We start from the raw sequence: 20,188 nt of genomic DNA on the forward strand, positions 1-20,188 counted from the left end.
GTCTTCTTTCCGAAATGGGGTCACATGTGGGGTATTTATACTGCCCTGGCTTTTTAGGGGCCCTAAAGCGTGAGAAGAAGTCTGGAATATAAATGTCTAAAAAATGTTATGCATTTGGATTTCGTGAGGGGTATGGTGAGTTCATGTGAGATTTTATTTTTTGACACAAGTTAGTGGAATATGAGACTTTGTAAGAAAAAACAAACAAAAAAAAAATATATATATATATATTTCCGCTAACTTGGGCCAAATAAAATGTCTGAATGGAGCCTTACAGGGGGGTGATCAATGACAGGGGGGTGATCACCCATATAGACTCCCTGATCACCCCCCTGTCATTGATCACCCCCCTGGTAAGGCTCCATTCAGACGTCCATATGATTTTTACGGATCCATGGATCGGATCCGCAAAACACATGCGGACGTCTGAATGGAGCCTTACAGGGGGGTGATCAATGACAGGGGGGTGATCAGGGAGTGTATATGGGTGATCACCCCTCTGTCATCGATTACCCCCCTGTAAGGCTCCATTCAGACGTCCGCATGTATCCGTAAAAATCATACGGACGTCTGAATGGAGCCTTACAGGGGGGTGATCAATGACAGGGGGTGATCAGGGAGTGTATATAGGTGATCACCCCCCTGTCATTGATCACCCCCCTGTAAGGCTCCATTCAGACGTCCGAATGATTTTTACGGATCCATGGATCGGATGCGCAAAACACATGCGGACGTCTGAATGGAGCCTTACAGGGGGGTGATCAATGACAAGGGGGTGATCAGGGAGTCTGTATGGGGTGATCAGTGGTTCATAAAGGGTTAATAAGTGACCGGGGGGGGGGGGGGGTGTAGTGGTGTTTGGTGCTACTTTAGTGAGCTGCCCGAGTCCTCTGGTGGTCGATCCAAACAAAAGGGACCACCAGAGGACCAGGTAGCAGGTATATTAGACGCTGTTATCAAAACAGCGTCTAATATACCTGTTAGGGGTTAAAAAAAAAATATATATAAAAAAAAAATATATAAAAAAAAAAATATATATAAAAAAAAAAAATCGCTCGCTCGCTGGCAGGCTGGAGATCCACTCGCTTACCTTCCGTTCCTGTGAGCGCGCGCGCGTTCACAGGAAATCTCGGCTCTCGCGGGAGGACTCGTATATGCGTCCACCCAGAAGAGCAGGGCCGCCGGCAGGACGTAATCCTGCGTACGGCGGTCCTGAGGTAGTTAAAGAGGACCTGCACTATCTGTGGGCAGAGAGGCGCCCAGGGGTCCCCCTGCACTTACTAGTATGCCTGGGCCCGCTCCGTTCGCCCGGTATAGGCTCCGGTGTCTCAGCTCCGTCTGTTGTATTGGACTGATTTTTTGTAGGAGGAGTGTCCCTTGCTGCAGTGCTGGCCAATCGCAGCACACAGCTCACAGACTGGCTATGAGCTGCGCGCTGCGATTGGCCAGCACTGCAGCAAGGGACACGCCTCCTACAAAAAAACAGACGGAGCTGCAGACACCGGAGCCCATACCGGGCGAACGGAGCGGCGCCCAGACATACTAGTAAGTGCAGGGGGACCCCTGGGCGCCGCTCTGTCCACAGATAGAGTTAGTTTTTAGTTTGTATACGAGTGAAAGGTCCTCTTTAAAAAAAAAAAAGGAACGCACCGGTGAGCTCAGCAACACCAAAAGACCCGGAAGACCACGGAAAACAACTGTGGTGGATGACCGAAGAATTCTTTCCCTGGTAAAGAAAACACCCTCCGCAACAGTTGGCCTGCTCAAGAACACTTTCCAGGAGGTAGGTATATGTGTGTCAAAGTCAACAATCAAGAGAAGACTTCAGAGTGAATACAGAGGGTTCACCACAAGATGTAAACCATTGGTGAGCCTCAAAAATAGGAAGGCCAGATTAGAGTTTGCCAAGCGACATCTAAAAAAGCCTTCAGTTCTGGAACAACATCCTATGGACAGATGAGACCAAGATCAACTTGTACCAGAGTGATGGGAAGAGAAGAGTATGGACAAGGAAAGGAACTGCTCAAGATACTAAGCATACCAACTCATCAGTGAAGCATGGTGGTGGTAGTATCATGGTGTGGGCATGTATGGCTGCTAATGGAACTGGTTCTCTTGTATTTATTGATGATGTGACTGCTGACTAAAGCAGCAGGATGAATTCTAAAGTGTTTCGGGCAATATTATCTGCTCATATTCAGCCAAATGCTTCAGAACTCATTGGATGGCGCTTCACAGTGCTGATGGACAATGACCCAAAGCATACTGCAAAAGAAACCAAAGAGTTTAAAGGAAAGAAGTGGAATGTTATGCAATGGCCAAGTCAATCACCTGACCTGAATCTGATTGAGCATGCATTTCACTTGCTGAAGACAAAACTGAAGGAAAAATGCCCCAAGAACAAGCAGGAACTGAAGACCGTTGCAGTAGAGGCCTGGCAGAGCATCGCCAGGGATAAAACCCATCGTCTTGTGATGTCTATGCGTTCCAGACTTCAGGCTGTAATTGACAGTAAAGGATTTGCTACCAAGTATTAAAAAGTGAAAGTTTGATTTATGATTATTATTATGTCCCATTACTTTTGGTTCCTTGGCAAGTGGGAGGCACATATGCAAACGGTTGTAATTCCTACACCGTTCACCTGATTTGGATGTAAATACCCTCAAATTAAAGCCGATAGTCTGCAGTTAAAGCACATCTTGTTTGTTTCATTTAAAATCCATTGTGGTGGTTTATAGAGCCAAAAATGTTAGAATTGTGTCGATGTCCCAATATTTATGGACCTGGCTGTACATAAAAATAAAAAAAAGGACGTGTGTGTGTGTGCGCGTATTTTACGTGAAAACTCGAAAACGCAACCATTAATTTCAACTAAACTTAGTATACACATCCCTTGCTACCTGGAAAGAAATCTTGTGGGGGGGAGGGAGGGTCACAGCTCCCCAGGACGTACCGTTTCTGAGATATTCCCAAAAAATGACCTGCATTAGCCAATACAAGCATGCCAGCCTTTCACTTAAATCCTAACTGCCATACACACACAGTCACATGTCCCTTTTCAGCCAATAGAAGCTTGCAGGTCCTACTTCAGGTTGCCATAACAACTAATCACAGGTTTTAGCAGTTCGCAGGTCCTGAAATATTCAGTCACATGACGTATGACGGCACAACTACACTGCTACATGCATGGGGGGCAGGGGCCACTATTAAAGGGGTGGTCGCCGTAGAGTTCACCATTAAAGGGGCGGCCACCGTTAAAGGGGCGGTCATTTTTTGGGAATATCTCGGGAACGATACTTCCTAGAGAGCTGAGACCTCCGCAAGATTTCTTTCCAGGTAGCAAGGTATGTGTATAACAAATTATTTATAATATATATATATATATATATATATATATATATATATATATATATATAAAAATTAAAACATTATTTATTATTATTATTTCTAAGAAGGTGGAGGCAAAAATAAGTCTGTTAAAAAAATGTTTTGCTCCCACAAGCTTTATAGCTTTTTCGGAACAGTCCATTGGTAACTCCAGATTTTTTTTATGAAGGATATTCTCACTAGAGAATTCATTTGGAAACAGGGACATGCTAGAATGGGGAAGCGTTATCTACAATATAAAAAGGTGATAAAGGGGGCTGGCCATCCCGAATTGGAGGCTTTAGGCCTCTTTCACACAGAGGATACGGAGTAAGTTCAGTCAGTTTTGTCTGCGATTGCGTTCAGTTGTTCAGTTTTTTTTCTGCGTGGGTGCAATGCGTTTTGATGCGCTTGATGAAAAAAACTAAAGGTTTACAAACATCAGCGAAAAACGCTCAGCCTAGCATCAGAGAACATGAAGCGCGCTGCTGCCGTGTTCTCCTGTGCCGCTGCTGCTGCCAATAAGAAAAGAGAGGGGCAGAGGAGGGGCAGGCGCACTGCGCCACCAACGAAAGTTAACCTTTAATACAGGAGACGGGTGCCAGCAGCAGAATCGCATAGCTGGGAGCTGCGATCAGCGGCAGTTAACCCCTCAGGTGCGGCACCTAAGGGGTTAACTGCCACTGATAGCAGCTCCCAGCTATGTGATTCTGATGCTGGCACCCGCCTCTTGTATTAAAGGTTATTTACCATTGGTGGCGCAGTGCCCCCCCTTCCCCCCACCATTAAAATCATCGGTGGCAGTGGCCACAGGGTCCTCTCCTCCTCATTGGTGCTGTGGCAGCTTCTGATCGGAGCCCCAGCAGTGCAATCCTGGGGCTCCGATCGGTTACCATGGCAGCCAGGACGCTACTGAAGCCCTAGCTGCCACGGTAAGCTCCCTGCTGCTGTGTGTACAAGAGTGTGAGGTCCTATTCATCCTAACAGATCTCTATTAGGGTGAATAGGATAAGACAGTGATGGCTAACCTTGGCACTCCATACAACTCCCAAGATTTCTGCTCTCAGAACTGTATAGAAATAAATGGAGCATGCTGGGAGTCGTAGTTTCACCATAGCTGGAGTGCCAAGGTTAGCTATCACTGGGATAAGGGATAAAAAGATCCCAGGTTCTAGCCCCTAAGGGGGCTAATAGTTATTAAATAAAAAGTAAAAAGAAAAAAGTTTAAAAAACCTCACCAAATTATTAAGTATAAATTAGGGATCGACCGATTATCGGTTTTACCGATATTAATCGGCCGATATTCAGGATTTTGAACATTATCGGCATCTATTTTGCCGATATACCGATAACGTATTGGGAACAAGGATCACGCTGCTGACAGTGCTCTGTGTTCCCTCAGCAGCACAGGGAAGAAGGAAGCAGTGTCTCCCTACCCCCTGTGCTGCTGCCGCCAATTAGAGGAGGGAGGACAAGAGGAGGGGTGGGGCTGTGGCCACTGAGGGGTTAACTGCCGCGGATCGCAGCTACCGCTCAGAGAGGTCGGGAGCCAGCTATGCGATTCTGCAGCCAGCTTCCTCCTCCTGTATATGAATTAATGAGAGCATTATGAGTTAATGAGAGCAGTGCGCCCCCCCAAGTCCCAGTATGAATCATTGGTGGTGCAGTGCACCCCCCTACCCAAGCCCCCCAGTATTAATCATTGGTGGCAGTGGCTGCAGGGTCCCCTCTCCCCTCCTCCTCAGTGGAAGTTCCGATCGGTTACCATGGCAGCCAGGACGCTATTGAAGCACTGGCTGCCACAGTCTGCTCCCTTGCTGCTGTGTGCACTATGCACAGAGCAGCAGGGACAGTGTGAGGTCCTATTCACCGTGACAGAGATCTATTAGGGTGAATAGGACAAGGATTCCAGTCCCTAAGGGGGCTAATAGTAAAAAAAATTATTTTCAAAAATTATAATAAAAAAACAGATTTTTGTAGGATTATTTTAATTTTTTTTAGCAAAAATGAAAATTCACAGAATATCGGAATAAATTATCAGCTATCGACCTGAAAGTTCAGATTATCTGTATCGGCCCTAAAAAAATCTATATCGGTCGATCCCTAGTATAAATCACCCCCTTTCCCAATTTTACATATCAAATATATAAAAAATATACATATCACATATCGACACGTCTGAAAAGTCCAAACTATTAAAATACAGTCCTGATCAAGAGTATAAGACCACTTGAAAAATGGCAAAAAAAACAAACAAACATATTTAGCATGGCTGGATCTTAACAAGGTTCCAAGTAGAGCTTCAACATGCATCAAGAAGAAATGGGAGCGAGACAAAACATTTTTTGAGCATTCAATTTAATGAAATTGTTTATCACTTCAAAAATTTGTTTCGGCATGCTTGATGCAAGTGTTTCCATGAGGTGAATAGGAACATTTCTTCAAGTGGTGAAGACAGCCACACGAAGGCCATCTATTGTCTGGAACTGTTGTCCATTTTTGTAAACTTCACTTGCCATCCATCCCCAAATGTTCTCAATTGGATTTAGATCAGGGGAACACGCAGGATGGGCCAAAAGAGTGATGTTATTCTCCTGGAAGAAGTCCCTTGTCCTGCGGGCATTGTGTACTGTAGCGTTGTCCTGTTGAAAAACCCAGTCGTTACCACACAGACGAGGGCCCTCAGTCATGAGGAAATCTCTCTGCAACATCTGGACATAGCCAGCGGCCGTTTGACGCCCCTGCACTTCCTGAAGCTCCATTGTTCCACTGAAGGAAAAAGCACCCCAGACCATTATGGCGACCCCTCCACTGTTGAGCGTAGAAAACATCCCAGGTGGGATCTGCTTGTCATGCCAGTAACATTGGAAACAATCAGGACCATCAAGGTTAAATTTTTTCTCATCAGAGAATAAAACTTTCTTCCACCTTTGAATGTCCTATGTTTGGTGCTCTCTCTTGCAAAGTCCAAACGAGCAGTTCTGTGGCGTTCAAGGAGACGAGGCCTTTGAAGACGTTTTTTGTTTTTGAAGCCCTTCAGTCTCAGATGCCGTCTGCAGTCAGCACCAGTAAGGGTAATGTTGGTTGAGGATCGTCCAGTGTCTTGACAGACAGCCAATTGGATCCTCCGGCTCAGTGCTGATGACATTTTTTTGTGTCTTCCACTTGACTTTTGTGTTCCATAACCCTCACGTTCAACAACCCGACCACGTTCAAAAAGGGAGAGTTTTTTTGCCTTTGCCATCACAACGTGTGACTACCTGACAGAAAATGACAATGAATCCACATCTTTGCACAGATTTGGCCTTTTAAAAGGCACGTGGTCATAAAATTTGGATCAGCTGAAAAACAGCCTGTTTCAGTTTGTTATTTTCAATTAATTGAATGCTCAAAAAATGTTTTGTCTCACTCTCATTTCTTCTTGTTGCATGTTGAAGCTATACTTGGAACCTTATTAAGATCAAACAATGTAAAATATGTTTTTTTGCCATTTTTCAAGTGGTCGGAAACTTTTGATCAGGACTGTATTTAAAAAAATCTATCGAATGGTAGATCGAATGGTATTGAGTATCGCAATACTTTTTTATGGTATCTAAATTTTAGTATCGCAACAACCCTATTCTGGAAAACTGTTAAGTGAGCAGTATTCCCAGAATTGTGTAGCCTACTGAACCAGAGGGACTATTTAAAGGGAACCTGTCACCAGGATTTTGGGTATAGCGCTGAGGACATGGGTTGCTAGATGGTCACTAGCACATCCGCAATACCCAGTCCCCATAGCTCTGAGTGCTTTTATTGTGTTTAAAAACCGATTTGATGCATATGCAAATTAACCTGAGATGAGTCAGAGCTTGAAAATATGACTCTTCTCTGGTCACACAAGTAAGATATGACTCTTTTATGTTAATTTGCATATGTATCAAATCAATTTTTTTACACAATAAAAGCACACAGAGCTATGGGGACTGGATATTGAAGAGGTGCTAGTGGCCATCTAGCAAACCATGTCCTCAGCTCTATACCCAAAATCCTGGTGACAGGTTCCCTTTAAAGGCTTAGGAAACCTTTCAGAGTGTGACACCATGAGTCTACAATATTGAACTTTTTTTTACAATTATTCAAATTTACTAATACTTACATTTATTAAGAGCACCTTTATGCCAAAGAAAACTACAAGTCATCCGGCAAAAAGCAAGACCTCACACAGATCCATAGAAAGAAAAATAAATAAAGTTGTGGGTCTTTGGATGCAGCAATGAAAAAAAAATTTTTTTTTTTAAAGAAAGGGATTTTATTGTGTAGAAGTAGTAATATGCAAAAAAAACAACATAGAAGTGTCACTGTAATCGTACTCACCCAGAGAATAAAGTTACTTACGCCACAACGTAAAAACTGAGATATTGAAGTTTTTCCCATCCACCTGGATCAACCCTACCAGGCTATATGCCTGCTCTAATAGGATTGATCCTGCTGACAGAGCCACTTTAAGTTTCATTAAAAGGAGTTGTATCTCTTTAGTAAATGTCATTTTATAATGACATTTATAAAGTTCATCCAAGGCACTTACTAATGTATTGTGATTCTCCATATTGCCTCCTTTGCTGGCTGGATTAATTTTTCCATCACATTATACACTGCTCATTTCCAGGAGTTATGACCACCCTGCAATCCAGCAGTGGTGGTCGTTCTTACACACTACAGGAAAAAGTGCTGGACTATGCGCACTCCCATAGTCCCAGCCACCAAAGAGGCCAATGCTTTTTCCTATACTGTACAAGCACGACCATCATTAATGGATTGCAGGGTGGTCATAACTATGGAAATGAGCAGTGTATAATATGATGGAAAAATGAATCCAGGGAGCAAATGAGGCAATCTGGACAATCACAATACATTAGTAAGTGCCTTGTATTAACTTTTCTCGACATGACAAATGTAATTTGCTGAAGTGAGACAACCCCTTTAACGATTTCTCGGGTGGGTGGGAAAAACATCAATATCGCAGATTTTTTACATTATGGCATAAGTAACTTTATTCTACGGGTCAGTACGATTACAGTGACACAGATTTTTTTTCACGTATTACTGCTTCTACACAATAAAATCCCTTTAAAAATAAATATGTAATTTTTTTTCATTGCCGCATTCCAAGACCCATAACTTTTTTATTTTTATTTCTATGGATCTGTGCGAGGTCTTGCTTTTTGCAGGACGACTTGTAGTTTTCTTTGGTATACAGGTGCTTCTCAATAAATTTAAGTATTAGTAAATTAGAAAAATTTAAAAAAAAACTAAATAAAAATAATCAATATTGTAGACTCATGGTGTCACACTCTAATCAGCTAATCAACAAACGAAACCTGAAAGGTTTCCTAAGCCTCTAAATTGTCCCTCCAGTCTGGTTCAGTAAACTCCCCATCATGGGAAGACTGCTGACTTAACGGTTGTCCAGAAGACAAGGCAGATAATCCACAAAAGGTCACAGTTAAAGAAGCTGGTTGCTCACAGAGTACTGTATCCAAGCATATTAATGGAAAGTACTGCCAAAACATCAAAAGTCGATTCGCACAGTATTAGAATGTATTGCTCAGATAAGGGCTCTTTCACATCTGCGTTCTTTTCTTCTGGCAGAGTTCCGTCGTCGGGGCTCTATGCCGGAAGAATATTGATCAGGATTATCCTAATGCATTCTGAATGGACAGTCCGTCCTTCAGGATGCATCAGGATGCCTTCCGTTCCGGAACGGAACGTTTTTTGGCCGCAGCAAATAGCGCAGCATGCTGCGCTTTTTGCTCCGGCCAAAAATCCGGAACACTTGCCGCAAGGCCGGATCCAGAATGAATGCCCATTGAAAGGCATTGATCCGGATCCGGCCTTAAGCTAAACGCCGTTTCAGCGCATTGCCGGATGCGACGTTTAGCTTTTTCTCAATGGTTACCATGGCTGCCGGGACGCTAAAGTCCTGGCAGCCATGGTAAAGTGTAGTGGGGAGCAGCATACTTGCCATCCGTGCGGCTCCCGGGGCGCTCCAGAGTGACGTCAGGGCGCCCCAAGCGCATGGATGACGTGATCGCATGGATCACATGATCCATGCGCATGGGGCGCTCTGACGTCACTCTGGAGCGCCCCGGGAGCTGCACGGACTGTAAGTATACCGCTCCCCACTACTACTATGGCAACCAGGACTTTAATAGCGTCCTGGGTGCCATAGTAACACTGAAAGCATTTTGAAGACGGATCAGTCTTCAAATGCTTTCAGTACACTTGCGTTTTTCCGGATCCGGCGTGTAATTCCGGCAAGTGGAGCGGCGTGTAATTCCGGCAAGTGGAGTACACGCCGGATCCGGACAACGCAAGTGTGAAAGAAGCCTAAGCCAAAAGGTATTACTTCGTGAAGTCTTGACTTCAAAAATTAATTTCTACTGTAAAAAAAAAAAAAAAAAAAAAAAAAAACTCAGGTTCAGTTCCAAGTTACTCCAATTCGCTATATATCTACCACGCTTTTTGTGAGGCAAGCTAACCAAACAATGGCTGTTCTGGCACAGTTTTTATCTTTTACAATGTACAATATTGTTATGGACATGGAGACACCTAAATTTTTTATTTTTTTTTTCAGTTTTACACAATAAAAGCATTTTTGAGGGAAAAAAAAAATATCTAGTTTGTGTGTCAATTTTCTCATTTTTTTGCGGGATGAGAAGACGCGTTTGATTGGTACCATTTTGGGGCACCTATGACTTTTTGACCGCTTATTATTACACTTTTGTGATGTAAAGTGATTTTTTAAAAAAAAGTGTTTTTTTTTTTTTTTTTACGGCGTTATTTTTTATAGAGCAGGTTGTTACGGACATCGTGACACCTAATTTTTTTTATTTTATTTCAGTTTTACACAATACAAGCATTTTTGAAAAGCCATTTTTTTCCCCTTTTTTGGGCGTTATTGACTTATATAGGGGCTCCTTTTGTATACATTATAAAAAAAATAATAAAAAATAATAACAAATAAATAAAATTATTCAAAAAAGGCCATAACCTTTAAATGTAACAAAGTATGCCATTAAAAACTACAACTTGTCTCGCAAAAACAAGCCTTCATACGACTACATTGATGGGAAAAAAAAGTTATGGCTCTTGGAATGAGAAAAAAACTATTAACTATCTTTTGTTCTGGCTACATAAACAATGTTTATATAGATACAGATACAGTCTGTGTGGCTAGATGAGTTCATCCAACATCTAAATGGTCAGTTGTACACTTGACCTTAAAGGGGTTGTCTCATTTCAGCAAATGGCAATTATCATGTAGAGAAACTTAATATAAGGCACTTACTAATGTATTGTGATTGTCCATATTGCAGTGCTCCAGACTAAATAAATACCTAGTAGCCATTGGCTCCTGAACTGAAAAATTTAGGAACCAAATGAAATTTTTTGTCGCCAAATCGAAACCAAATCAAAATTTTGGTATCATGACAACGCTACGCCGATCAGATCGGCGTAGGGTTGTTTAGATACCAAAATTTTGATTCGCTTTCGTCACAATAAAAAAGTATTGCGATACTCAATACCACGCTAAAAAAAGACGCAGCGCTATGTAATATATTTATTGTTTATATATTTTATATGTAAAATTGGGAAAGGGGGTATTTAAATTTAATATTTTAGGGTACTTTCACACTAGCGTTTTTCTTTTCCGGCACTGAGTTCCGTCCTAGGGGCTCAATACCGGAAAATAACTGATCAGTTTTATCCTAATGCATTCTGAATGGAGAGTAATCCGTTCAGGATGCATCAGGAGGTCTTCAGTTCAGTCTTTTTGACTGATCAGACAAAAGAGAAAACCATAGCATGTTACGGTTTTTATCTCCGGCCTAAAAAACTGAAGACTTGCCTGAATGCAGGATCCGGCATTTTTCCCCATAGGAATGCATTAGTGCCAGATCCGGCATTCAAAACACCGGCATGCGCAGACCGGTGAAAATGTGTAAAAAGATACAAGACGGATCAGTCTGTCCGCATGACAAGTGGAGAGATGGATTCATTCTTGCAATGCGCACTGTGCCACAAATGTTTATTATACTGGGGGTGTTGGGGGGGGGGGGCGCACTGCGCCACCAATCAAGATGACTGATCTGTTAATACAAATACAGGAGGCGGGTGCCGGAATCAAATAGCCGGCACCCGACCTCTATGACAGGAAGCTGCGATCCGCTGCAGTTAACCCCTCAGGTCCTGCACCTGAAGGGTTAAACTCAACTGTCGCTGAGCGCAGCTCCCTGTCAGAAGTCGTGTCCCGGGCTATTTGATTCCGGCACCCGCCTCCTGTATTTGTACTAACAGGTCAATTATCTTCATTGGTGGCACAGTGGCCACAGCCCCTCCCCTCCTCCTCCCATCTCTCTTCCTATTGGCGGTGTCGGCAGCGGCACAGGGGAGAGGGAGAGACTCCTTCTCCACTGCGCTGCTGAGAAGAACATCGGCGGCGGGGCAGAGAACTATCAGCTCCTATGTCCGCTGCTGTATTCAACTGCAGAGCTGCGGCGGTGGGTCTAGTCGCAAATGGCGACAAGACTAAAAAGTTGCATTTGTAAATTCTAAGTTGCATTGGCGACCATTTTGGTCGCCATCTGGAGCCCTGCATTGCCTCCTTTGCTGGCTTGATTCGGTTTTCCATCGCATAATACACTTCTCGTTTCCATGGTTACAACCACCCTTTAATCCAGCTGTGGTGGCCGTGCTTGCAAACTACAGGAAAGAGAAGCGGGCTATGCACACTCCTGCGGTCTCGGCCACCAGAGAGGTCAGCGCCTTTTCCTACAGTGCACAAGCACAGCCACCACAGCTGGATTGTAGGGTGGTTATAACCATGGAAATAAGCAGTGTATAAATTAATCCAGCCAGCAAAGGAAGCAATATGGACAATCACAATACATTAGTAAGAGTCTTGTATTTAATTTTGTCTACATGATAAATGACATTTGCTTAAGTGAGACAACCCCTTTAACAGGCACAGCTATAAACCTAGCCCAGTGATGGCGAACCTATGGCACATGTGCGAGAGGGGCACTCTGAGCCCTCTCTGTGGGCACGTGTGCCCTGGAAACAGTCTATATGGTGCATCAATATGCCTCAGACTTTTCCTGCCATTCATTAGCCCAGGGGGCTCTATGAATGGCACAGGCAGCGCAGTGATGCTGCTGTTGCCTGAAACAACCAATAACAAAGTTCCTTGCAGAAAAAAGCTTTGTTACTGGTCGCTTTGAGCGGGCTACTGCTGAATTAAATGCAGGCAATGATAAAGTACATGAAAGATATACTATATTGGACTGTAATATTCAGGTTAAATTGCAGTGTTGGCACTTTGTGATAAATAAGTGGGTTTTGGAATGCAGTTTGGACACTCGCCCTCTAAAAGGTTCACCATCACTGACCTGGACCATCATACTTCAAAAATAGATACCTTGATGCATATTCTTTGCGCTTATAAGTTACTGTCATTTTTGCTTTTTACTGCTTACCGAGAATCACAACCTGCGGTTTTATTCTTGACAGCTGCCTCATCGCCACCTGAACTGTCATCATCTGACTCTTCTGACTGAAGGCCTTCCACCATAGACCTCAAAGGACCTAGAAAGCAAAAAATAAAATAAAATGATATTAGTACATTTTCAAGATTTACATATGCAGCTCTTTCAAAAGAAAGGATGTGACTTGCTTTTCAGATTCACGCAGTTGCTCCTTATAAAATAGAAATTTACATCTGGCTTTATTTTATGGCTCGTGAGGCAAATCGTGTGGAAAGACTGTAAACCTCCCCAGTGCAGCATGCCATTAAGAAGTGGTCCTCAACCTATGGTTCTCCTAGAATAACCTAACAGCTACATCCAGTGTGTTTAGAGAAAATCCTGTCTACTGAACATATACAGTGACATTCCCTGGATAAAGGAGGAGGCTTTTATATACTGCTTTACAGGAAAAACAATTCTACAGTCTATGGGTAATTACATCAAGGCCCTAAGTAACTGCTGTCATGTCATTCAAAATATACATGTAAGGCCACGTTCTCATGTGTGTTGAGCGAAGCAAGCTTCGGATGCTTCATTCGAAGTTGCTTTGTTCTAAACTTCAGAATAATACGTACGGAGATCAGTCTCCTTATGGTATTAGAATGTATGGGCTCCGATGAGCCCAAGTTAGTTATTCACAAATACTTTTTTGAATAACTTCGGAAGTTAGATGTGTAAAGTAGCACCAAACACTACACTACACCCCCCCCCCCCCCGTCACTTATTAACCCCTTATGAACCCATGATCACCCCATATAGACTCCCTGATCACCCCCCCTGTCATTGATCACCCCCCCTGTCATGCTCCGTTCAGACGTCCGTATGATTTTTACTGATAAACGGATACATGGATCGGATCCGCAAAACACATATGGACGTCTGAATGGAGCCTTACAGGGAGGTGATCAATGACAGGCGGGTGATCACCCATATAGATTCCCTGATTACCCCCGGTCATTGATCACCCCCTGTCATTGATCACCCCCCTGAAAGGCTCCATTCAGACGTCCGTATGATTTTTACGGATCCATGGATCGGATCCGCAAAACACATGCGGACGTCTGAATGGAGCCTTACAGGGGGGTGATCAATGACAGGCGGGTGATCACCCATATACACTCCCTGATCACCCCCTGTCATTGATCACCCCCCTGTAAGGCTCCATTCAGACGTCCGCATGTGTTTCGCGGATCCGATCCATGTATCCGTAAAAATCATACGGACGTCTGAATGGAGCCTTACAGGGGGGTGATCAATGACAGGGGGGTGATCACCCATATACACTCCCTGATCACCCCCTGTCATTGATCACCCCCCTGTAAGGCTCCATTCAGACGTCCGCATGTGTTTTGCGGATCCGATCCATGTATCCATGGATCCGTAAAAATCATACGGACGTCTGAATGGAGCCTTACCAGGGGGGTGATCAATGACAGGGGGGTGATCAGGGAGTCTATATGGGTGATCACCCCCCTGTCATTGATCACCCCCCTTGTCATTGATCACCCCCCCTGTAAGGCTCCATTCAGACATTTTTTTGGCCCAAGTTAGTGGAAATACAGTGGCGGAAATAATTATTTGACCCCTCACTGATTTTGTAAGTTTGTCCAATGACAAAGAAATGAAAAGTCTCAGAACAGTATCATTTCAATGGTAGGTTTATTGTAACAGTGGCAGATAGCACATCAAAAGGAAAATCGAAAAAATAACTTTAAATAAAAGATAGCAACTGATTTGCATTTCATTGAGTGAAATAAGTATTTGAACCCCTACCAACCATTAAGAGTTCTGGCTCCCACAGAGTGGTTAGACACTTCTACTCAATTAGTCACCCTCATTAAGGACACCTGTCTTAACTAGTCACCTGTATAAAAGACACCTGTCCACAGAATCAATCAATCAATCAAGCAGACTCCAAACTCTCCAACATGGGAAAGACCAAAGAGCTGTCCAAGGATGTCAGAGACAAAATTGTAGACCTGCACAAGGCTGGAATGGGCTACAAAACCATTAGCAAGAAGCTGGGAGAGAAGGTGACAACTGTTGGTGCGATTGTTCGAAAATGGAAGGAGCACAAAATGACCATCAATCGACCTCGCTCTGGGGCTCCACGCAAGATCTCACCTCGTGGGGTGTCAATGGTTCTGAGAAAGGTGAAAAAGCATCCTAGAACTACACGGGAGGAGTTAGTTAATGACCTCAAATTAGCAGGGACCACAGTCACCAAGAAAACCATCGGAAACACATTACACCGCAATGGATTAAAATCCTGCAGGGCTCGCAAGGTCCCCCTGCTCAGGAAGGCACATGTGCAGGCCCGTCTGAAGTTTGCCAATGAACACCTGAATGATTCAGAGAGTGACTGGGAGAAGGTGCTGTGGTCTGATGAGACCAAAATAGAGCTCTTTGGCATTAACTCAACTCGCTGTGTTTGGAGGAAGAAAAATGCTGCCTATGACCCCCAAAACACCGTCCCCACCGTCAAGCATGGGGGTGGAAACATTTTGCTTTGGGGGTGCTTTTCTGCTAAGGGCACAGGACAACTTATTCGCATAAACGGGAAAATGGACGGAGCCATGTATCGTGAAATCCTGAGCGACAACCTCCTTCCCTCTGCCAGGAAACTGAAAATGGGTCGTGGATGGGTGTTCCAGCACGACAATGACCCAAAACATACAGCAAAGGCAACAAAGGAGTGGCTCAAGAAGAAGCACATTAAGGTCATGGAGTGGCCTAGTCAGTCTCCGGACCTTAATCCAATCGAAAACCTATGGAGGGAGCTCAAGCTCAGAGTTGCACAGAGACAGCCTCGAAACCTTAGGGATTTAGAGATGATCTGCAAAGAGGAGTGGACCAACATTCCTCCTAAAATGTGCGCAAACTTGGTCATCAATTACAAGAAACGTTTGACCTCTGTGCTTGCAAACAAGGGTTTTTCCACCAAGTATTAAGTCTTTTTTTGTTAGAGGGTTCAAAATACTTATTTCACTCAATGAAATGCAAATCAGTTGCTATCTTTTATTTAAAGTTATTTTTTCGATTTTCCTTTTGATGTGCTATCTGCCACTGTTACAATAAACCTACCATTGAAATGATACTGTTCTGAGACTTTTCATTTCTTTGTCATTGGACAAACTTACAAAATCAGTGAGGGGTCAAATAATTATTTCATCCACTGTATATATTTTTTTTGTTTGTTTTTCTTACTAAGTCTCATATTCCACTAACTTGTGTCAAAAAATAAAATCTCACATGAACTCACCATACCCCTCACGGAATCTAAATGCGTAAACATTTTTATAGACATTTATATTCCAGACTTCTTCTCACGCTTTAGGGCTCCTAAAAAGCCAGGGCAGTATAAATACCCCACATGTGACCCCATTTCGGAAAGAAGACACCCCAAGGTATTCCGTGAGGGGCATATTGAGTCCATGAAAGATTGAAATTTTTGTCCTAAGTTAGCGGAAAGTGAGACTTTGTGAGGGAAAAAAAAAAAAAAAAAAATCAATTTCCGCTAAATTATGCAAAAAAAATAAAAATTCTATGAACTCGCCAGGCCCCTCATTGAATACCTTGGGGTGTCTTCTTTCCAAAGTGGGGTCACATGTGGGGTATTTATACTGCCCTGGCATTTTAGGGGCCCGAAAGTGTGAGAAGAAGTCTGGGATCCAAATGTCTAAAAATGCCCTCCTAAAAGGAATTTGGGCACCTTTGCGCATCTAGGCTGCAAAAAAGTGTCACACATCTGGTATCGCCGTACTCAGGAGAAGTTGGGGAATGTGTTTTGGGGTGTCATTTTACATATACCCATGCTGGGTGAGACACATATCTTGGTCAAATGCCAACTTTGTATAAAAAAATGGGAAAAGTTGTCTTTTGCCAAGATATTACTCTCACCCAGCATGGGTATATGTAAAATTACACCCCAAAACACATTCCCCAACTTCTCCTGAGTACGGCAATACCAGATGTGTCACACTTTTTTGCAGCCAAGGTGGGCAAAGGGGCACATATTCCAAAGTGCACCTTTCGGATTTCGCAGGCCATTTTTTACACATTTTGATTGCAAGGTACTTCTCACACATTTGGGCCCCTAAATTGCCAGGGCAGTATAACTACGCCACAAGTGACCCCATCTTGGAAAGAAGACACCCCAAGGTATTCCGTGAGGGGCACGGCGAGTTCCTAGAATTTTTAATTTTTTGTCACAAGTTAGTGGAATATGAGACTTTGTAAGAAAAAAAAAAAAAAAAAATCATCATTTTCCGGTAACTTGTGACAAAAAATAAAAAGTTCTATGAACTCACTATGCCCATCAGCGAATACCTTAGGGTGTCTACTTTCCGAAATGGGGTCATTTGTGGGGGTTTTCTACTGTCTGGGCATTGTAGAACCTCAGGAAACATGACAGGTGCTCAGAAAGTCAGAGCTGCTTCAAAAAGCGGAAATTCACATTTTTGTACAATAGTGTTTGTAAACGCTATAACTTTTACCCAAACCATTTTTTTTTTGCCCAAACATTTTTTTTTATTTTTATCAAAGACATGTAGAACAATAAATTTAGCGAAAAATTTATATATGGATGTCGTTTTTTTTTTTGCAAAATTTTACAGCTGAAAGTGAAAAATGTCATTTGTTTGCAAAAAAATCGTTACATTTTGATTAATAACAAAAAAAGTTAAAATGTCAGCAGCAATGAAATACCACCAAATGAAAGCTCTATTAGTGACAAGAAAAGGAGGTAAAATTCATTTGGGTGGTAAGTTGCATGACTGAGCGATAAACTGTGAAAGTAGTGTAGTGCCGAAGTGTAAAAAGTGGCCTGGTCATGAAGGGGGTTTGAGCTAGCGGGGTTGAAATGGTTAAGGACCAGTTCAGGTCTGAAGTCACTTTGTGGGGCTTACATAGTGGATACCCCCATAAATGACCCCATTGTACAAACTACACCCCTCAAGATATTCAAAACCGATTTTACAAACTTTGTTAACCCTTTAGGCGTTCCACAAGAATTAAAGAAAAATGGAGATCAAATTTTTAAATTTAACTTTTTGGGCAGATTTTCCATTTTAATAAAAAAAATTCTTTAACATATCGATGGCTAACAGCCAAACAAAACTCAATATTTATTACCCAGATTCTGCGGTTTACAGAAACACCCCACATGTGGTCATAAACTGCTGTATGGGCACACGGCAGGGCGCAGAAGAAAAGGAACTCCACATGGTTTTTAGATGCCATGTTCCATTTGAAGCCCCCTGATGCACCCTTACAGTAGAAACTCCCAAGAAGTGACCCCATTTTGGAAACTAGGTGATAAGGTGCCAGTTTTATTAGTACTATTTTTGGGTACATATGATATATTTTATTTTTTTGTCCATTTTATTGGGTCTCATTTTTAGAAAAAAAAGCAATTGCATCATAAAATTTGCCAAATGGCTCGATGAACAGAAACTATGGAATATACTAAGATTTTGTGTCTCCCCTCCTTCTCCGCAGAATCTTTTACTCTGCTTAAGATTCACGTTTTATTCCTTACTTGGGGACTTTTTTTTTTTTTACATGTGAATTATTTTTTTTTATTTTTATTTTTTTTCAACCCTTTACTTATTTTTTTATTTTACACTTTTCGTCCCCCATAAGGTCATACAAGACCTCTGGGGGACATTTACTTCACTTTTTCTTTTTTTTTTTCACTGTTGATTTCTCCTGTAACTGTGGCTGACATAGTAGCCCCAGTTACAGGAGAAATGCACCCCCCAGAGAGGCTGTACAGCGCAATACAGCGCTGTACAGCCTTAGTGCAGGGCTGATCGAGGTCTGTGAAAGACCTCACACAGCTCCTGCACTCTCCGGTCCCGGCGGTCACATGCCCACCGGGCTGGAACAGGAAGCACATGGGCATGCAGCGATCTAAAAGGCAGGGACACCTGGGCACTGTCCCTGCCTTCTCTCTGGGTTGCCCTGCTGTCACTGACAGCGGGCAACCCGATCAGCAGCTGCACGATTAGCGTGCAGCTGCAGTTTCTGAACGGACGTTTTAAAACGTCTATTCAGAAATAGAGATACACCCATAGGACGTTTATATCCTATGGGCGGACGGAAAGTGGTTAACGAAGCATCCGAATTTCGTTTTGCTCAACACTAGTTGTGAGCTCCAGCACTCCAGTCACTGTATCCGGCATATACAGGTCCTTCTCAAAAAATTAGCATATTGTAATAAAGTTCATTATTTTCTGTAATGTACTGATAAACATTAGACTTTCATATATTTTAGATTCATTACACACCAACTGAAGTAGTTCAAGCCTTTTATTGTTTTAATATTGATGATTTTGGCATACAGCTCATGAAAACCCAAAATTCCTATCTCAAAAAATTAGCATATCATGAAAAGGTTCTCTAAACGAGCTATTAACCTAATCATCTGAATCAACTAATTAACTCTAAACACCTGAAAAAGATTCCTGAGGCTTTTAAAAACTCCCAGTCTGGTTCATTACTCAAAACCGCAATCATGGGTAAGACTGCCGACCTGACTGCTGTCCAGAAGGCCATCATTGACACCCTCAAGAAAGAGGGTAAGAAACAGAAAGAAATTTCTGAACGAATAGGCTGTTCCCAGAGTGCTGTATCAAGGCACCTCAGTGGGAAGTCTGTGGGAAGGAAAACGTGTGGCAGAAAACGCTGCACAACGAGAAGAGGTGACCGGACCCTGAGGAAGATTGTGGAGAAGGACCGATTCCAGACCTTGGGGGACCTGTGGAAGCAGTGGACTGAGTCTGGAGTAGAAACATCCAGAGCCACCGTGTACAGGCGTGTGCAGGAAATGGGCTACAGGTGCCGCATTCCCCAGAAACAGCGGCAGAAGCGCCTGACCTGGGCTACAGAGAAGCAGCACTGGACTGTTGCTCAGTGGTCCAAAGTACTTTTTTCAGATGAAAGCAAATTTTGCATGTCATTCGGAAATCAAGGTGCCAGAGTCTGGAGGAAGACTGGGGAGAGGGAAATGCCAAAATGTCTGAAGTCCAGTGTCAAGTACCCACAGTCAGTGATGGTCTGGGCTGCTGGTGTTGGTCCACTGTGTTTTATCAAGGGCAGGGTCAATGCAGCTAGCTATCAGGAGATTTTGGAGCACTTCATGTTTCCATCTGCTGAAAAGCTTTATGGAGATGAAGATTTCATTTTTCAGCACGACCTGGCACCTGCTCACAGTGCCAAAACCACTGGTAAATGGTTTACAGACCATGGTATTA

At 43.0% G+C, this 20,188-nt stretch overlaps 1 protein-coding gene across 4 annotated transcripts in view; it reads right to left on the bottom strand.

Moving 5' to 3' along the window:
• MLLT1 (MLLT1 super elongation complex subunit) overlaps positions 1–20,188 on the bottom strand; it is a 205,772-nt gene that overhangs the window by 30,088 nt on the left and 155,496 nt on the right. For all 4 annotated transcript variants that reach the window (XM_044306040.1, XM_044306058.1, XM_044306049.1 and 1 more), the window contains one exon: positions 12,885–12,993. In XM_044306040.1, coding sequence (XP_044161975.1) covers positions 12,885–12,993 — 109 coding nt within the window. The remainder of the gene's footprint in view (positions 1–12,884; positions 12,994–20,188) is intronic.

This window comes from Bufo gargarizans, chromosome 1 (assembly GCF_014858855.1).
Source record: "Bufo gargarizans isolate SCDJY-AF-19 chromosome 1, ASM1485885v1, whole genome shotgun sequence".
Lineage (NCBI taxonomy): Eukaryota > Metazoa > Chordata > Amphibia > Anura > Bufonidae > Bufo > Bufo gargarizans.